The sequence below is a fragment of the Vulpes lagopus genome, chromosome 1 (genome assembly GCF_018345385.1).
Source record: "Vulpes lagopus strain Blue_001 chromosome 1, ASM1834538v1, whole genome shotgun sequence".
Taxonomy (NCBI): Eukaryota; Metazoa; Chordata; class Mammalia; order Carnivora; family Canidae; genus Vulpes; species Vulpes lagopus.
Window position 1 is genome coordinate 75,755,925 of NC_054824.1, and position 19,932 is coordinate 75,775,856.

Here is a 19,932-nt window from a genome sequence, read left to right on the forward strand (position 1 = left end):
TCAGGTTGCTGTATTTAAATGGTGGTGATTATCCAGCATTTTCAGAGCACAAGGAAGCCAGGGAGCTATATGTAATGGCAATTATAGAGATGTAGACAGTAGGAGAGTTTTAAGAGGATAGGGAGGATAGAGTATCTTAAATACAAGGCCTTTCTTCCATGATGGGGGAAGGAAACAAGCTTTGATTGGAAGCAGTGGGAAGGAGTGTGTTGGAAGGTTTAAAGTGATGGAGCACATCATGTTCTTTGAAAAGCTTTTTTGCAAATGGAGACCACATATTCCAGGAAGGACAGAAGCCGGAAATATTAGCCAGTACAGATATATACCATGACATTCACCCAGGTTTCCACATCAGAACGGATCTATAACTCACTTTTAAGATTTTATTTATTCATGAGAGAGGCAGAGACGTAAGCAGAGAAGCCTGATGCAGGACTCAATCCCAGGACCCTGCGATCATACCCTGAGCCAAAGGCAGACACTCAACCACTGAGCCACCCAGGTGCTGCCCCCTTTTACAGTTTTTAATTATAGGTAGCTTCTCTAAGAAGCAGATGCCAAGAAACAATTAGCATGCTAAATATGTATAGGGTGGTAGGGGGCGGGTGAGAAGGACGTTTGAAGGAGATAGAGGAAAGGATTGGGTAGCATACAGCAGTTCTAAGAAAGGTGTGCTTAGTCTCATGGTGGCCCTCAAGCCAAAGTTGCTGTTGGAAGGAAAAATCTGCTTTCACAGAAATAGCTTTGTATTTGTATTGCCAGACCCATTTGGGCAGATTTAGGAAGAATGGCTTCAAGGCAAATGAGGTGGATGGGTCAGATGCAGCTTGGTCCGGCATTAGTCGTGTTTTCCTCATGGCCATGATAAGGTCACTAGAACCTAAGGAGATTGACATTGACAAATCTGGTTAAATGGCAGGAAGTACCAGTTTCAGAGCTACTCGATTTTAATTGTTGAAAAACAACAATTTATAAGTATTTTGTTGTGCTATTTAAATAGACGTATCAGTAGTTTTTTTTTTTTTTTTTTTTAAGAGTGCACAGGTTGGGGCCCCGGCAGGGACAAATGGAAAGGAGTTTGGAGCCAGATCTCATGACCAAGACCTTGATCTGAACCCAAATCAAGTGGGCTGCTTAACCAACTAGGCCACCCAGATGCTGCAAAGAATTGTCAGTACTCTTGGGGTGACCAAGAATAGGGAAGAAATGTTTGGGGAGGTATTTCAGAAAAACTGGCCTTCAGGATTTCTGTGAAACCAGAAGGCATTTGACGAAATCTTCAACTAGATTATGTAGTATATCTGAAACCTATTGTGGGCAATAATTGGAAAGTAAATAGAAAACTAAGATTATGCACGGTCTTGTGTATGGTACTAAGGATTAAGAGAATTTAAAGGCCAATCGATTGAGCAGTCTTCAAACATGACATGTTCCTAGCTTTTCAGGGTAGGTAATGGTGCATTTACAAAGTTGGAGATCATGGGGCGGGGGGGGATGTTGGTGAGTTTGAGGAAACTAGGATACTCAGTTGTGAACATGTCCAGGAAGGCAGATGGATATCCAGGTCTAGATTAGGCATACAGAGAAGGAAAGCTCATAAAGCCTGTAACCTTTGTGGGAGTTTAGTGAGTAGGATGATGGTAGGGTAATAGAGGTAGATAAACACGAAGTGGTGGGCATTTGAGAAGAGAAGGCTGAGACTCCTTTTATGACTTGAGTAAATGCAGAGGCAATACAGCCTTGCACACAAATTCATCCTCTTCAGCTGATTTAGTACAGCAAGCACTTGGGAGAGGGTGCTTTATGTATTTCTCTTGCCATGAGTTTTGGGGAGAGTCCTGAAGCCAAAGGTACCATTGGAGAATCCTGTTTCAGAGAAACGAACTTGGTTAGCAGTTGGTTGGCTGGGTCATGAAACAGCCTCAGTATGACACTACTGTTAAAACTAAGCTTGATGTTGACTGGTGGTGGTTTGTGTTCAGAATTCAGTTTCTTTGTGGTCTTGTAGTGGAAAAAGCACATCCTGAAAGTGATAAATTTGGCTTGGGATCCCAATTTCCACTAGTTGTGGAATGATAGACTTCTTAGGTGATGAGCCTTAATTGGTAGACTGCCCCACCCTTGAATTTCAGTACATGATCTTCTACCAATGAATTGTACAATATGTTTTTTGAGATTTGAGAGAGCATGAGCTGGGGGGAGCTACAGAGGGGGAAGCCAACTCCCCGATGAGCAGAGAGCCCCATGTGGGACTCCATCCCATGATCCTGGGGTCGCCACTCCTGGGATTACCACCGTTGCCAAAGGCAGACACTCAACCGACTGAGCCACCCAGGACCTCTGAACAGTGCAATTTTGGCGCCATCCTTTCTTTCCTATCCCCACAGTTCCTAATATAGTAATTTATAGTATTCAGTTCGGGTTAAACAACTGTTCCAATTCAGTGCTTCCAGTCACTAATTTTATTAGCTTAATGGGCCTGAGGAAATTTTCCAGTATTCGGTGTTTTATAGTTAACTCCTGGCCTAGTTTGAAGGTAGTTTCCCTAATGTCAAAGAGCCACCTGGTCCGTTCCTGGGTTAAATGCAGTTTCAATTCTTGTTTTTTTTTTTGCAGGGTTGTAGGCTCTACACCCAATGTGTATGATCAAGAGTGTGCTGTACTGACTGAGCCGGCCGAGCATCCCTAGTTGTTTTAATAGAAGTTAAGGGATGGAGTTGGAAAGGAAGGAAAACGTTGATTTATAACATGACTTTAGTTAAGAAATGGGCCTAAAATTGGTGACTGAGGGTAAAAAGTAGAAGTGAGAATTCCACTCCTCTTTGGTACAGAGGGCTAAACCGTTAGGATTCCCCGCAGTTGAAGCCGCCCGGCACCTAGCGGATGCCTAGCCCAGGTGACGTCCCTCCAACCCCACCCCAGTCGGCTCCAGCCCAACCCACGTGTGCCGCTAGGCGGCCTGCAGGGGCGGGCTTCGCCCGGAGACGCAGCGGACGTGACGCGGCTCCGACCCGGCCAACTGTGGGCCGTGCTGGCCAATCGAGAGCCGGCTCTGCGCGGGGGGCGGGGCCGGCGCCGGGGGGCGGGGCCGGGGCGGAGACCGCACGCACTCCATGGTAACGACGCTCGGCCCGAAGATGGCGGCCGGGCGGGAGGGAGTCGCCGGTTCCTCCGGCCCCGGGCCCGGCCCTAGCCAGCGGCGCTGGCGCCGGTCTTCGTGGGCCCGAGGCGTGCTCCTCCTGCTGGGCGGCCTCTGGGCTAGCTCCACGTCTGTCCCTGTCTCCTTGCACAGTTCCCCTCCCTGCCGGCACCGCGTCCCCTCGGAGGCCGAGGTAGGGCGCGGAGGGGCGGCGGCGGGGCCGCGAGGGTGGGGGGAGCGGGCGCCGCCGAGGCGGAGGCAGCTGCTGGAACACGGTGGGGGGGAGTGGAGCGCGAAACCGGCCCGGAAGCTGCGCTCCTGGGGGGCTGCCTGGGGCCGCGAGGCCGCGACCCGGCCGCTCCCGGGTGTCGCTGGGGACTCGGGGTCGGCCCGCGGCCCAGATGGGCGGCGGCGGCGGCGGCGGCAGGAAAGTTTCTTAAAGGGCCAGTGCGCTCCCGAGGCGAGCGCGCGCCGAGGAGCCCAGCCCGCTGGCCCCGGGTCGCTCCGTCATTGGCGGTCATCCGCAGGCGGGGACCAGGCCGCCCTTGAAGTGGGGACGACTTAGAGCGGGCTGCTCCCCCGGGAACGTGGGTCCCGCCCCTGGTCTCCCCCTGCTTGTCCCGGAAGGCGCCCTGGCGGAGGCGGCGGAGGCGGAGCCCCTGGGAAGCCGCGGAGCACGGTGCGGCCGGCGGCTGCCCGAGCGGAGGCCGCTGCAGCTGCGGGGAGCGAGCGCCCGTGCTCCTGCGGGGCTTCCTCCGGGCCCCCCGCCCCTCCGCCGGCGCGGCGGCCGGCCCGTGCGGACCCTGGTGCCTGGCGGGTCTGGCTCGCGGGGCGTCGGGATGGCGCGAGGGACTCGCCACGGCACATCGCGGGCCCAGCCCCTCCGTCCGGGCTCGTGGGGTCTGCGGCGCGCCCAGAGTTGGCGGGTCCAGTTCCAGGGTGTTGATGATGACAACTTGTCCAGGGAGCTGATGGCGATAACTTGCTGCCCAGAGAGTTGATGATGATAACTTGTCCAGGGAGCTGATGGCGATAACTTGCTGCCCAGAGAGTTGATGACGATAACTTGCTGCCCAGGGAGCTGATGGCGATAACTTGCTGCCCAGAGAGTTGATGACGATAACTTGTCCAGGGAGCTGATGGCGATAACTTGCTGCCCAGAGAGTTGATGATGATAACTTGCTGCCCAGGGAGCTGATGGTGATAACTTGCTGCCCAGGGAGGTGATGGTGATAACTTGCTGCCCAGGGAGTTGATGACGATAACTTGCTGCCCAGGGAGTTGATGACCATAACTTGCTGCCCAGGGAGCTGATGGCGATAACTTGTCCAGGGAGCTGATGGCGATAACTTGCTGCCCAGGGAGGTGATGATGATAACTTGCTGCCCAGGGAGCTGATGGCGATTACTTGCTGCCCAGGGAGTTGATGACCATAACTTGCTGCCCAGGGAGTTGATGACGATAACTTGCTGCCCAGGGAGTTGATGACCATAACTTGCTGCCCAGGGAGCTGATGACGATAACTTGCTGCCCAGGGAGCTGATGACCGTAACTTGCTGCCCAGGGAGCTAAGGATGATAACTTGCTGCCCAGGGAGCTGATGACCATAACTTGCTGCCCAGGGAGTTGATGATGATAACTTGCTGCACAGGGAGCTGATGGCAATAACTTGTCCAGGGAGCTGATGGCGATAACTTGTCCAGGGAGCTGATGGTGATAACTTGCTGCCCAGGGAGTTGATGACCATAATTTTTTGCCCAGGAAGTTGATGATGGTAACTTGCTGTCCAGGGAGTTGATGATGATAACTTGCTGCCCAGGGAGCTGATGACGATAACTTGCTGCCCAGGGAGTTTTGATGACCATAATTTTTTGCCCAGGAAGTTGATGATGGTAACTTGCTGTCCAGGGAGTTGATGATGATAACTTGCTGCCCAGGGAGTTGATGATGATAACTTGTCCAAAGACCACACTTTGGGGCTTACTGATCGAAAGGTTCGGGAAGAAGTTGATAGGGGAGCTAAAGGCATGGAGAGGATATCGGGGGTTCTCTGAAGACAAAATTCAGGCTTGTTTTCGAGTTACTTGACCACGTCACCAGCTTTACCTGTTCTCCTGCCCTGCAGGTGCTGACCACCTTACACTCCATTTGCCTCCCTCTACCTCCTTTCAGTCCTCGCTTAAGTTCCCTAAGTTCAAGACTCTAGCAGAGTGCTCTAAACCCTTCCTAGTGTGTCTTACCTGTACTCTCTTCTGGTGTTTGCTTGACCACGCACTGCTGGGGGTGGGGGGTGGTATTTCTCATGCATTTCTTTGTAGTCTTGCTTTTGTAGTTAAAACTGTAAGGTTCCTTCAGAGGAGGTTTATGTCTTTGATTCCTCCACAGTATGTAGCCCATAATAATCAGTGTTCTTTGAGGAAAGGTGATAGAGTCCCTAGGGCAAGGCAGCCTGTTCTGATTGAATTTATGATTTATCTAATTACTTTACCCAGAAAGACTGACCTAGAAATTTCCAGTTCAGCCCAGAAACCCAAGACCACTCATTTTTGTGTAATTTACAAAAAGTTCTGTACATAACTGTTCATAACCATATGTGCCAAAATATTAAGTTTGGAGCTTGTAGCTGTATTCCAGCTTTTATCATGACACTGCATTTTGGCTGAGTTTTATTTATTTTTAGTCCCTTGGCAACTTTTAAGTTTATAATACAGTATTGTTGGCTATAGTCATTATGCTATGTATTACTCCAGGGCTTATTTATTTACTGGTTGCAAGTTTGTACCTTTATTTTTTTATTTTTTTTTATTTTTTATTTTTTTTTTAAGTTTGTACCTTTATTTTTTTTTTTTTTTTTTTTTTTTTTTTTTTTTTTTTTTTTTTTTTTTTTTTAAATTTATTTTTTAATTTTTATTTATTTATGATAGTCACAGAGAGATAGAGAGAGAGGCAGAGACACAGGCAGAGGGAGAAGCAGGCTCCATGCTCCGGGAGCCCGACGTGGGATTCGATCCTGGGTCTCCAGGATCGCGCCCTGGGCCAAAGGCAGGCGCCAAACCGCTGCGCCACCCAGGGATCCCAAGTTTGTACCTTTAAACAATATATCCCCAATTCTTCCATCCCTGATGAATTCTTTAAAAAAAAAAAAAGGGGGGGGGCAGCCCGGGTGGCTCAGCAGTTTAGCGCAGCCTTCAGCACAGAGCGTGATTCTAGAGACCCGGGATTGAGTCCCACATTGGGCTCCCTACATGGAGCCTGTTTCTCCCTCTGCCTGTGTCTTTTCCTCTTTCTCTCTGTGTGTCTCGTGAATAAATAAATAAAATCTTTTAAAAAAAATTTCTGCAAAACCCTGTGCTGCTTTCTTTGAATTTAGATTACGGTAAGAGAAATCTATTCCAAGAACTGCAAAATCTCTCCACTAGAGGGAACCTAAATAGCTGCTGCTTCTAGTGGTTGCAGGCATTCAAAACTCCAATCTATATTTGAATATCTCCGTGGATAGGGAGATTATTGCCAGAGACAGCCCCTTTACTTTTTGAAGATCATCAGTATAAAGTTTTTCTTTTATGGAGCTGAAAACTCTTCCTGAAACTTCCACCCACTATTCCTATTTATGCCTCTTGGTTAAACAAATTCAATAGTGACAGTGCTTCAGATATTAAAAGCAATCTGTTAGGTACTTTTTGAGACTTCTCATCCTTAGTAAATATTCCTAGTACTTCATAGACTATGTAATAGCAAGTCCCTCTAACCATTGCCTTAGCTTTTACCTAAATATAAAGTATAAGCAAGGGCTCCCTGGGTGGCTCAGCGGTTTAGCACCTCCTTCAGCCCAGGGCCTGATCCTGGAAGCCCGGGATCGAGTCCCACATCTGGCTCCCTGCACGGAGCCTGCTTCTCCCTCTGCCTGTGTCCCTGCCTCTCTCTCGGTGTGTCTTTCCTGAATAAATAAACGAAATCTTAAAAAAAAAAAAAAAAAGAAAAAAGTATAAGCAAGAATTCTTCATTGTACTCCTACTAGTGACTACACTTCTGTTAAATGCTATAAGAAATTCACATTTTTTTTTATTGTCATGGGAAGTACAAAACATGTTGGAAAAAAAATACGGAGGTGGGGAGGGTGAGGAGGCAACTGGCTGGCTCAGTTGGTAGAGTTTGAAACTCTTGGTCTCTCAGTTCCATGTTGGATCTAGAACCTACTCAAAAATTTTTTTTTGACACATTTAACTTGTTTTCAACTAAAACCTCTAAGTTTCATTTTTTTAATCATGTTAATTAAAACCAAAAAATGAAATAGTATAATGAACTCCCATGGACCTATCACCGAGCTCTTACTTTATTCTCTCATTCTTGTTTACTTCCGCCCATTCTCCATCTTCTCACTTGTTATTGTTACTTTTAAGTTTGTTGTTGGGGCACCTGGGTGTTGTCCCCAAGATCGCCAATCCGAGAAACCACCGAGGAGCCGACACCGATGCAATCACACGAGGGTTTATTTACAAGCTCGAGCCTGAGTCCAAGTACACCCGACGCAGCGGAGCAGGGACTTGGACCCCAAGACTAAGAGGCTTAGCAACTTTATAGGGGCCGGTGGCCCATGGGATACGCAGAAAGTTGCACAGTCAGGCTGGTCCGGATTTCCGGTGAGGGTGTGCCCTGGTCTTTGATTAGGGCGGGGCAGTGCCGTAAGTAATAAGCAGGTCAGCACGGGTGGGTGCAGCCCAATATAGAGTCAGTCCTGCTCTGCTTGTCCAGGGGTAGGGGATTTTGTTGATTTCCTGGGTCCCACACTGGGAGACTCAGGTGATTAATACCTCGTCTGACTTTTGATTTCAGCCCAGGTCACAGCCTCAGAGTTGTGAGATCAAGTTCCACGTGGGACTCTGCTGGGAGTGGAGCCTGCTTGGGGTTCTCTCTCTCCCTTTGCCCCTCTCCCCTCTAAAAAAATATATATATTATTTTAAAAGGTTTTTTGTTTGTTTGTTTGTTTGAAGTAATCTCCATGACCAACATGGGGATCTAACCCGTAACCCCAGGATCAAGAGTGGTATGCTCTACCAACTGAGCCAGCCAGGTGCCCCTAAAAGTTTTCTGGTAAAACTTACATATATTGAAATGCAATAATTGCAATCATGTACTTCCGTGTGAAACTTGCAATCACATGATACAGAACATTTCTATGTGTTCAGAAAGATCCCTACCCCATCCTGCGCCAGTCTCCCATTCATCCAGATACTCCAGGCAACAGTTGTTCTCATTTTTTTTTTTTTAAGATTTTATTTATTCTTGAGAGACAGAAAGAGACTGACATAGGCAGAGGGAGAAGTAGGCTCCCCGCAGGGAGCCAGATGCAGACTCCGTACCCTGTCTCCAGGCATCACAACCTAAGCCAAAGGAAGATGCGCAACCACTGAGCCACCCAGGCATCCCTTGATTGTGTTTTGAAAAGTTATGTCTTTCAGATAATTTCATTTCATTGAAGTTAACAAATTTATGGATATAAAGTTTTTCTTAATATTGTCTTGATCTTTTAAATGTCTGCAAAGGGTTCTGGTACCAATTCCAGTGTATGAGGGGTTTTTCCACACACCACTAAGCAACACAAGCTGAAACTCATTTCTGACACTTATCAACCCAGTGATAGCATCAGATTCCACAGTTTACAAGACTGGCCCCCACTCCACCATTTCAGACACCAGTTGTAAATCCAGACTGTCACCTGAGCTTCTAATCAAATGACTTTAGAGTTTCCAGTAACCCCTTCCTTGGGTTGGATTAATTTGATAGAGCAGCTCACAGAACTCAGAGAAAAAATTAACTAGTGGATTACTGGTTTATTATAAAAGAGTATAATTCAGGAACAACTAGATGGAAGAAATGCATAGGGCAAGGTATAGAGAAAAGGTGAGGAGTTTCCCCCCATCAGAGCATTCCGTTCTCCAGGAGTCTCTTTCGCGTGATGTGAAAATTAATAAAAGGAAACTTCATTTAGCATGGAGCAGGGAGGTCAGCAAGAAGGAGCTCTCATGTCCTAGCACTCATCGGCAATTGCAGACCTACCAGGTAGGGATGGGCCTTGCATGTGGATACTACTTTACTGTCCCAGCTGGAAGAAGGTTTTTCCTCCTTGCCTTGCAATAGTCCAGCCAATGAGAGATTGTTACAACTAAGCCAATGGAAAGCCATTATATTTCAAACTTCCAGTTTATTCCAGTGGACATTTTGCTTATAACGCCCTCCAAGTTTCCTTTTCCACTCTATAAAAGACTAGTATTCCTCTTTTGTTCTTCAGACTTGCCTATGGTTTTCTTGTAGCATGCTTGTCCTGGATTGCAATTCTCTGCTATTCTCAAATAAACCCATTTTTGCTGGAAAAATAACCAGTTTTATTTCTGAGTGTAACAATGTTCACCAACAGGAAACTCATCAAACCCCATCCTTTTCGGTTTTATAGAGTCATCATTACCTAGACATGATTGATTAAATCATAAGCCATTAGGGATTGAACTCAATCTATGACCCCTCTCTCCTCAGAGATGGAATGAGTGGAGACTGAAAGTTCCAACTCTCTGATCACATGGTTAGCTCCACTGGCAGCTAGTCCCATACTCAGATGCTTTCCAAAAGTCACCTCATTCACATAACAAAAAACACCTTTATTGTGGTGCCTGGGTGGCTCAGTCAGTTAAGCATCTGCCTTTGGCTCAGGTTGTGACCTCAGGGTCCTGGGATCAAGACCCATATCAAGCTCTCTGCTCAGTGGAGAGTCTGCTTCTCCCTTTGCCCCTTTCCACCTTGTACTCATGCACATGCTCTCTCTCTCTCTCTCTCTCTCTCTCAACTTTAAAAAGAAAATCTTTTTTTTTTTTTTTTTTGATTTTATTTATTCATGAGAGACACACAGAGGCAGAGACACAGGCAGAGGGAGAAGCAGGCTCATGCAGGGAGCCTGAAGTGGGACTCGATCTGGGACTCCAGGATCACGCCCTGGGCCAAAGAAGGCAGGTGCTAAACCACTGAACCACCCAGGGATCCCTCTTTTTTTTAAAGACATCTTTATTACTCTTATCACTTAGGTAATTCGAAGAGTTTAAGAGCTCTGTGCCAGAAATGGGACAAAAACCAAAAACATTTCCTATTGTAAGTCACACTATCACAGTCTATAAAGTCTGTAATGTCTTATGTTTCATTCTTGATATTGGCAGTTGGTGTTATCTCTTTCTCTTGGTCAGTCTGCTTAGAGGTTTATCAGTTATATTAGTATTCTCAAGGAATTAGCTCTTAGTTTTATTGATTTCTCTGTTATCTTTTAGTTTTCCAGTTAATTGATTTGTTGAATTGACCCATTTAGCAATATGTATTGTGTCTCTCTTTTTTTTAATTTTCATTTATTAAAAAAATAAAAAAATAAATTTTTATTTATTTATGATAGTCACAGAGAGAGAGAGAGAGGCAGAGGGAGAAGCAGGCTCCATGTACTGGGAGCCCGACGTGGGATTCGATCCTGGGTCTCCCGGATCGCGCCCTGGGCCAAAGGCAGGCCGCCAAACTGCTGCGCCACCCAGGGATCCCCTATTGTGTCTCTCTTTATCCCTGATAATATTCCTTGCTTTGAAGTATACTTTGTCTAATAATATTCTGGCTTTCTTTTTATCAATGTTTACATGATGTGTATTTTTCCATTCTTATGCTTTCAACCCCTTTAGGTCTTTATAGTTAAAATAGGTTTCTTAAAAATAGCAAATAGTTGGATCTTGCTCTGCTACTTACTCTAACAATCTCTGCTTTTTAATGGGAATGTTCAGTCTATTTACATTTTTTAAAAAAGATTTTTTTATTTATGAGAGACAGAAAGAGAGAGACAGAGACATAGGCAGAGGGAGAAGCAGGCTCCTCATAGGGAGCCTGATGGAGGACTTGATCCCCAGACCTGGGATCACACCCTGAGCCAAAGGCAGACATCCAACCCCTGAGCCACCCAGGTGTCCCAAGTCTATTTACATTTAATGGGATTATTCACATAGTTGAATTTGGGTCTGCAATTTAGCTACTTATTTTCTCTGTTTCACCTTTTCATTTTCTCTGTTCTCCTTTAATATTCTAATTTGATTCTTCTGTTGACTTTTTAGTTATATCTCTACTTTTTAAATTGAAGCTTAATTAAACTACAATAAGATGCGATATATTTGTATGCATGATTAGATTATGAGTCGTGTATTTATAGCATCTACTTAAAGTTAATATTCATGTTAAATCTAGGAACTTTAAAATACTATAGTTTTATTTGCACCGTGGTCATTTTGCTTTTTTTTTTCTTCTTAAGATTTTTATTTTTAAGTAATCTCTCTACCCAACATGAGGCTTGAACTCAACAACTGTGCGATCAGCTGCCTGCTCCACTGACTGAACCAGCCAGGTTCTCCCTTTTAATTTAAGTGTAGTTGACACACAGTGTTACATTAGTTTTGGGTGTGCAACACAGTGATTTAACAAGTTTATACCTGATGCTAAACTCACCACAAGTGTAGCTATCGTCTGTCACATACAACACATTAGAATATCACTGACTCTAACAGTTTCCTGTGCTGTACCTTTTATTCCTGATTTATAGATTCTATGACTGGAAGCCTATATCTCCCATTCCCCTTCACCCCTTTTGCCCATCTCTTCACCCCCTTTCTGTCTGGCCCATCAGTTTGATTCTGCCTTTTTTTTTTTTTTTAAGGTTTTATTTTTTTATTTGAAAGAGCACAGAGGGAGGTGAGAAGGAGAAGCAGACTCCCTGCCAAGCATAGAGTACAGTGAGGGGCTTGATTCCAAGACCCCAAGATCATGACCTGAAATGAAGGCAGATGCTTAACTGAGTGAGCCACCCAGGAGCCCCTGTCTGATTCTGCTTTTTGTTTATTTGCTTAATCATTTTTCTTTTGGTTAGATTTCACCATTTTGCTATTGTTATATATTTCCTCTACATATATTATAACTCTCAAATTATAATTTTCCAATTTTAAATTTAAAAAGTTAATGTCTCTAAACAAAAAAGAAAATAAGAATGTGTGTTATTATGTTGAGGGTCTCCAAGACCACCTCGGGTTTCGTGATTTGCTAGAAGACTCACAGGACTTGACACATAGTTGTACTCAAGCTAAGATTTATTACAGTGAAAGGATACAAAGCATAATCAGCAAAGAGAAAAAGCTCATAGAGCAAAGACTGGAGGAAAGCAGGCGCAAGCTTACAAGAGTCCTCTCCTAGTTGAGTCACGTAGGATATGCTTAATTCCTTCAGCTGTAACTTTGAACTGCAAGCACAAAATGTTGTCTGACAAGGAAGCTCATCTGAGCCTATATGTCCAGGGTTTTTGTATGATATTGGTCACGTAGTCATAATTTCAGTCACTAAAATTTCACTCTGAAGAGTAAACAAGTGTTCAGCATAAAATATATTGTTTCTATTAATACATTAGGCACAATGAACCTATCTTATCACTTTGGGAAATTTTATATCAATGTAGGGAACTGATTACCATTCAGGTTCCAAGATCTGCAAAAGACTGAATGTTTATGTCCCCTCCAAAATTCATATGTTAAGATCCTAACTCCCATTATGATGGTTAGGAAGTGGGATAATCAGGTCATGACAGCAGAGCCATAATGAGTAAAATTAATAATACCCTTATGAAAGAGACCCCAGAAAGCTCCTTTGCCTCTTGTGCCAAAGGACACAGTAAGATTATGGCCTTAGAAAACAAGTAGGGGGGGATCCCTGGGTGGCACAGTGGTTTGGTGCCTGCCTTTGGCCCAGGGCGCGATCCTGGAGACCTGGGATCGAATCCCACATCAGGCTCCCGGTGCATGGGGCTTGCTTCTCCCTCTGCCTGTGTCTCTGCCTCTCTCTCTCTCTCTCTGTGTGACTATCATAAAAAAAAAAGAAAAGAAAAGAAGACAAGTAGTGGGGGGGATCCCTGGGTGGCGCAGCGGTTTAGCGCCTGCCTTTGGCCCAGGGCGCGATCCTGGGGACCCGGGATCGAGTCCCACGTCGGGCTCCCGGTGCATGGAGCCTGCTTCTCCCTCTGCCTGTGTCTCTGCCTCTCTCTCTCTCTCTGTGACTATCATAAATAAATTTAAAAAATTAAAAAAGGAAAAGAAAAGAAAAGAAAACAAGTAGGGGGCCATCACCAGACGCCCAGTCTTCAAACATGTTGATCTTGGACCTACTAGTCTTCAAAGTTGTGAGAAATAAATTTCCGATGTTTATAAGCCACCCAGTTTATGATATTCTATTATAGCAGCCTGAACTAAGATCCAAGATACCATTTAGTGTCATTTGCATGACCATGAAGAACTTCCTTTAGATTTCTTATAGTGCGGGAAATAAATGTGCTGGTGATGAATTCTCTTAATTTTTGTTTTTCTGAAATATATTTATGTCCTCTTCATTTTTGAAGGGTAATTTCATTGTATATGGACTTCCTTTGGCAGGCACTTTAACTATTTGTTCCATTGTCTTCTGATCTCCGTTTTTTTTTTTTTTTTTTTTAATTAAAGACTACTTTTTAGAGCAGTTTTAGTTTTACTGCAGAACTGAGAAGAAGGTATAAAGATTTCCCAAACACCGTGTTCCCCCGCACGTGCATAGATTCCCCCATTACCAACATCCCCAACCAGAGTGGTACTTTTGTTACAATTGATGAACCTCTATTGGCACATTGTAATCACCCAGAATTCATAGTTCACATTATGATCATTCTTGATGGGATACATTTCTTGATGGGGGACAAATACAATTGGTATGTAGGTTTTCTGTATACAGATGTCTTTGTACATAATTTTTAACTCATTTGAGTAAATACCAAAGAGCACAGTTGCTCAGTTGTATTGATGAGGATATTTTCTTTTGTAAGAAACTGCCAAACTGTCTTCCTGAGTGGCTGTGCTGTTTTGCATTTCCACCAACAATGAATGAGAGTTCCTGTTGCTCCACATCTTTGGCAGCATTTAGTATTGTCCCTGTTCCAGATTTTGGTCATTCTAATAAATGGGCCGTAGAATTTCATTGTTTTAATTTGCATTTCCCTGATGACATAATATGGAGCATCTTTTCATATGCTTGTTTGTTTAGATCTTTTGCCCAGTTTTTAATTGAACTGTTCATTTTCTTATTGAGTTTTAAGACTTCTTTGTATATTTTGTGTAATAGTCCTTTATCAAGATGTGTCTTTTGCAAATATTTTTCTTCCAGTCTGTGGATTATCTTCTTATTCTCTTCATGTTATCCTTCATAGAGCATAAGTTTTTAATTTTAATAAACTCAGATTTATCAATTATTTATTTCTTGGATCAGTTTTTTAGTGTTGTATCTTTTTTTTTTTTTTTTTAAGATCCATCTATTTGAGAGAGAGAGAGAGCAAGCAAGCAAGCATGTGCATGAGTCAGGGGTAGAGGGAGGGAATTTTCAAGCAGACTCCCCACTAAGGTAGAACCTGATACTGGGCTTGTTGCTGGGCTTGTTGCTGGGCTCGATCTCATCATAACCTGAGCTGAAACCAGGAGTGAGACATTTAACTGACTGAGCCACCCAGGCGCCCCATTTAGTGTTGTATCTAAAAAGTCATTGCCCTACCCAACATTGTCTAGGTTTTCTCCTATGATATTGTCTAAGAGTTTTATGTTTTACTTTTATGTTTTATGTTTACTTTTACATTTATGTTTTACTTTTTACATTTTTACTTTTTACATTTTTACTTTTTACTTTTACATTTGTACTCCATCTTGAGTTAATTTTTATGAAGGTATGGCATAAGGTCTGTCTCTGGGTTCTTTTTTTATTTTTAATGTGGATGTCCAGTTGTTCCAGTAGCTTTTGTTGAAAAGACTTCTTTGCTCCATTGTATTACCTTTACTTCTTTGTAAAAGATCAGTTGACCGTATTTATATGGGCCTATTTTGGGGCTCTGTTTTCTGTTCCATTGATCTATTGCTCTATTTTTTTCCTTTTTGAAAAGTTTTAATTGAAGTATAGTTGATGTATAATATTAGTTTTAGGTGTACAACATAGTGAGTTAACAATTATATACATTATAAAATGCTCACCAGGAAAAATGTAGTTACCATCTGTCGTTATACAATGTTATTACAATGTTGTTGACTAGATTTCCTATGCTGTACTTTTTATCCCTGTGACTTGTTTATATAACTAGAAGTCTATAGCTCTTTATCTCCTTCATCTATTTTGCCTATCTCCCCACCTCCCTCTCCTCTGGCAACCACCAGTTTGTTTTCTGTATTTTTTAATCTGCTTTTTGGTTTTTGTTCATTTTTTATTTTGTTTTTTTAAGTTTGTTTGTTTGTTTGTTTGTTTATGAGAGAGAGAGAGAGAGAGGCAGAGACAGAGAAAGAAGCAGGCTCCTGTGGAGCAAGGAAGCCAATGAAAGAGACTCAATCACAGGACCCTGAGATCATGACCTGAGCTGAAGGCAGATGCTCAACCGACTGGGCCACCCAGGCGCCCCTGTTTTGTTTTTTTAGATTCTACATATAAGTAAAATCATGTTGTCTTTCTCTGACTTACTTCACTAGCATAATACCTTCTAAGTCTATGTTGTCATAAATGGCGAGATTTCCTGCTTTCATTTATGGCTGAGTAATATTCCATTGTGTAATACGATATCTTCTTTATCCATTCATCTGTCAATGGGCACTTAGACTGCTTCCATATCTTGGCTACTTACTTACTTACTTACTTAATTACTTATTTATTTATTTATTTATTTATTTATTTATTTATTGTGTTTTTAAGATTTTATTTATTCATCAGAGACACACACAGAGAGTGGGGGAGAGAGAGAGAGAGAGACACAGGCAGAGGGAGAAGCAGGCTCCATGCACCGGGAGCCCGACGTGGGACCTGATCTCGGGTCTCCAGGATCCTGCCCTGGGCCGAAGGCAGACGCTAAACCACTGAGCCACCTGGGCTGCCCTCTTGGCTATTTTAAATAATGCTGCAATAAATTTTTTGATTCCTCTTTTGTTAGTACCACATGTTTTGATCACTGTAAATCTTGAAGTCAGGTCTTATCAGTCTTCCAGCTTTGTTCTCCTTTGACATTGTGTTGGCTGTTCTGGGTCTTTTGCCTTTCCATATGTCTTCAGAATCAGTTTGTTTGGTATCTTCAATATAACTTGCTGGGATTCTGATTGGGATTGCTTTGAATCTATAGATCAGATTGGGAAGAACCAACATCCTGATAATATTGGGTCTTCATATCCATGAATGTGAAATGTCTCTTCATTTATTTAGTTCTTTCATTATTTTCTGGGTGTTACACTTAAAATTTAGTTCATTAATTTTAGGTTAGAATCTGAATTGGCTAATCTATACAACACCTTTAAAATTTTTTTTCATATCTTTTTTTTCAGGTCATAAATAAGGTTCATCTTAAGACAAATCATGTTGTAAAAAGAGATGTTGATGAACATTTAAGAATCAAGACTGTGTATGATAAAAGTATTGACGAGTAAGTACAACATTATTTTGTGTTTTTAAAATTAAGAATCCGAGGGGCGGGTGCAAAAAAATAAAATAAAATAAAATAAAATAAAATAAAATAAAATAAATAATAAAATAAAATAAAATAAATAAAATAATAAAATAAAATAAAATAATAAAATAAAATAAAATAATAAAATAAAATAAAATAAATAAAATAAAATAAAATAAATAAAATAAATAAAATAAAATAAAATAAAATAAAATAAAATAGAATCCGGGCTGCCTGAATGGCTTAGTCAGTTAGGCCTCTGCCTTCTACTTAGGTCATAATCCCACAGTCCTGGGATCAAGCCCCATGTCAGGCTTCCTGCTCAGTGGGGAGCCTGCTTCTCCCTCCTCACCCCCCATTTGTGCTCTCTCTTTCTCAAATAAATAAAATTAAGAATCCAAGTATTAAAGATATTTTCTTCTGTTACCTGAAGATCCATAGATTAAGCTACATGTTAATGCATCTTCAAGATGGAATTAAGCTAAAAATACTTCTTAGTCTGGAAAGATAAAGACTATAGGATATGATTAGAATCTGTACATCATAGGGGAACCAGGGTGACTCATTCAGTTAAGCATCTGCCTTCGTCTTCATCCGCCAGAGTCCTGGGAATGAGCCCTGCATCAGGTTCCCTGCTCAGCAGGAAGTCTGCTTCTTCCTCGCCCTATGTTCCTCACCTTGCTCCCTCTCTCTCTCTCCCTCTTTCTCTCTCTTTCTCTCTCTCTCTCTCTCTCTCTCACTCTCTCAAATAAAATCTTTTTAAAAAGTCTATACATCATTAACAATTTAAACAGAACAAGTATGGATCTACTTGGATGTGGTCATTACATACCTGGAAGGCACATCCTCAATAAGTATGTAGAGGAAAAATAAAAGGAAGTACTATTATATATAATAAGAATACTTATAAAATCATTAGCCAGAGGAATGATAGTCTAATCTTTCATTTAGTGTAAGAGAGGGCCAGAAAATAGATAAATTATGTGTCTGTGGTTATATATGAAGAGCTATTAGGAGTAATTTTTGTGTTTCCCTCTCCTTAATTTCCCAAATGAATGAGATAACATGGTCATGCCTAGCATTGTGCTTTGGTACAGGGTAAACTCAAATGCTCATTGAGGTAAATTGAGATTTTAGGGGATTGATACTAGATCCTTTCACAAAGCATTCCTTGGGGCTCCTGCCAGATATATTCTGAAAAAATGAGACAGTGCTGCTCGTCATGGCAATTCTTATGTTTTATGTCTTCATTTTCAGATTGCTTCCTGAGAAAAGATACCTTGTAAAGGTATGTAATAAATACTCATGGCTTGAATTTGCTGCTTTTAAAATGGGTGCACTTTATGTAAATTGTACTTCAATAAAGAAAATATATGCATGACTGTGAATGAATGAATGAATGAATAAAAGATGTTGATAGTGAACGTATTTATTATTTTTCTTCAAAGGCATCTCTGATGCATTCACCAAAACTTTGTCCTTATTTGATGCTAAATGAATCTTCTCATTTTACTATTTATTTATTTATTTATTTATTTATGAAAGACATAGAGAGAGAGAGAGGCAGAGACACAGGCAGAGGGAGAAGCAGACTCCATGCCAGGAGCCTGACGTGGGACTCGATCCCGGGACTCCAGGATCGCACCCTGGGCCAAAGGCAGGCGCCAAACCGCTGAGCCACCCAGGGATCCCCTCATTTTACAATTTAATAGTAAATCAGTCTACTTGTTTTCTTATTCTCTTTGTTTTGTGGGAGCAGAACATGCTGAAGACGGTGAAAAAGACAATTTTTGAAATACATTGAAAACACCATTGTCTTGTGGAAATAGTCATTCTCCTGGAAATGGATTTATCTGATTATATGATATGCCAAAGTTGTTTATAGAGGTCCTAACTTCAACAATTTCTTAGCTTTACAGAGTCACACATATACATTGAACCTATTCATTATGGGTCACAGAAATTGGTGAGATTAAAGTGGATCTTCTAAAGATAAGATTTTCTTAACATAAATTACCTTAATGTTCAAATCATCTAATGCAGTCCCAAATTTGAAATAATTTAGATTAATAGTTGAGATTTATATATGCTAATATTCTATTTAAGTGGAGATAGGGAAGGAATTTTTCACTTAATTCTTTTTTCCCAAACTCAACTAAGAAAATAAGAAAATTCCTTTGCTCCTAAGCTCATTCTTTTGTCACACAACCTTTGACTAGCACCTGTATTCCAGAATTGTAAGGTTTTTTTCATTTTTTCCCTTCAGTCATTAATATCCTGTGCTTACTTGTTTTAAATATATTTGTCCTTTAATTATAATTCTGACTTTTTTTTTTTCAATTTTTGTTTAGAACAAACTTTTTCCACAAGCTATTTCTTATTTAGAGAAGACTTTTCAGGTTCGTAGACCTGCGGGCACTATCTTACTTAGCAGGTATGTTACATTCAATACAGGTCGTTTTCTTCAGGTGTTCAGTACTCTGACCTCCCCATTCTGTCAGTGTGGCATATTATGAAACTCATACTAGGATATTTTATTATGTTTGTCCTTTGAGACCAAACTGCAAGATATTTAAAAAGAATAAGAAAGCACTTGTTATGTAATCATTCTTTCCCTGATTTTCCATTATGATGTGACCTGCTAGATCTTTTCCTAGGGTGTACTTGTTGCCTCTTCCCCACATCCCCTTCCTCCCTTCATGTGTCTACAGCAGAGACTTGTGAAGTATTTGAGTGTCTGAAAACCTAGCTTAGGAGAATTTCCATGAAACCAAAATTCTTTCTTAGTCTACTTTTCTAACAAAAATAGTAATCATTATTAATTAACTAATATAGTAGCTGCTAGTCTTTTAAAATGTTGTTAACTGCTGTGAACTATTTTTCTTTCTTTTTCTTTTTTTTTTTTTTTGTAATTAAATTTTGATATACAAATGAACTGAAGACAACGTGCAACAAACCGATACTTACAGAAGGAAAATGACCCCCATAGATACTGTACCGGGGAATTTGCAGAGCACACAAAATGCGGCCCCGTTATAGTGCCTGAGGAGCACCTCCAGGTAATTCACCTTGCTCTTAGCAATGTTTTTACTCTTTAGGATAAACTAAGAGAGGGAGATTTTGAATCTGTGAGTGTCACCAAGAAGTTTTTATAGACTTAAATTCAAAAGCTTCATTCTTCTATCAAAAGTAATCTTAAAAAAAAAGTAATCTTAGCTGATTTTATTCTTTCATTGGTTTTCAAAAGAATTTATTG

General features: G+C 41.9%; 1 protein-coding gene across 2 annotated transcripts in view; it reads left to right on the forward strand.

Annotated features, from left to right (window-relative positions):
• Positions 1-3,100: 3,100 nt before the first annotated feature.
• Positions 3,101-19,932, forward strand: part of LMLN (leishmanolysin like peptidase) — an 89,489-nt gene continuing 72,657 nt past the window's right edge. For both annotated transcript variants that reach the window (XM_041771403.1, XM_041771413.1), the window contains exons 1-5: positions 3,101-3,332; positions 16,555-16,652; positions 17,934-17,964; positions 19,028-19,110; positions 19,618-19,735. In XM_041771403.1, coding sequence (XP_041627337.1) covers positions 3,114-3,332; positions 16,555-16,652; positions 17,934-17,964; positions 19,028-19,110; positions 19,618-19,735 — 549 coding nt within the window. In that variant the 5' untranslated portion in view covers positions 3,101-3,113. The remainder of the gene's footprint in view (positions 3,333-16,554; positions 16,653-17,933; positions 17,965-19,027; positions 19,111-19,617; positions 19,736-19,932) is intronic.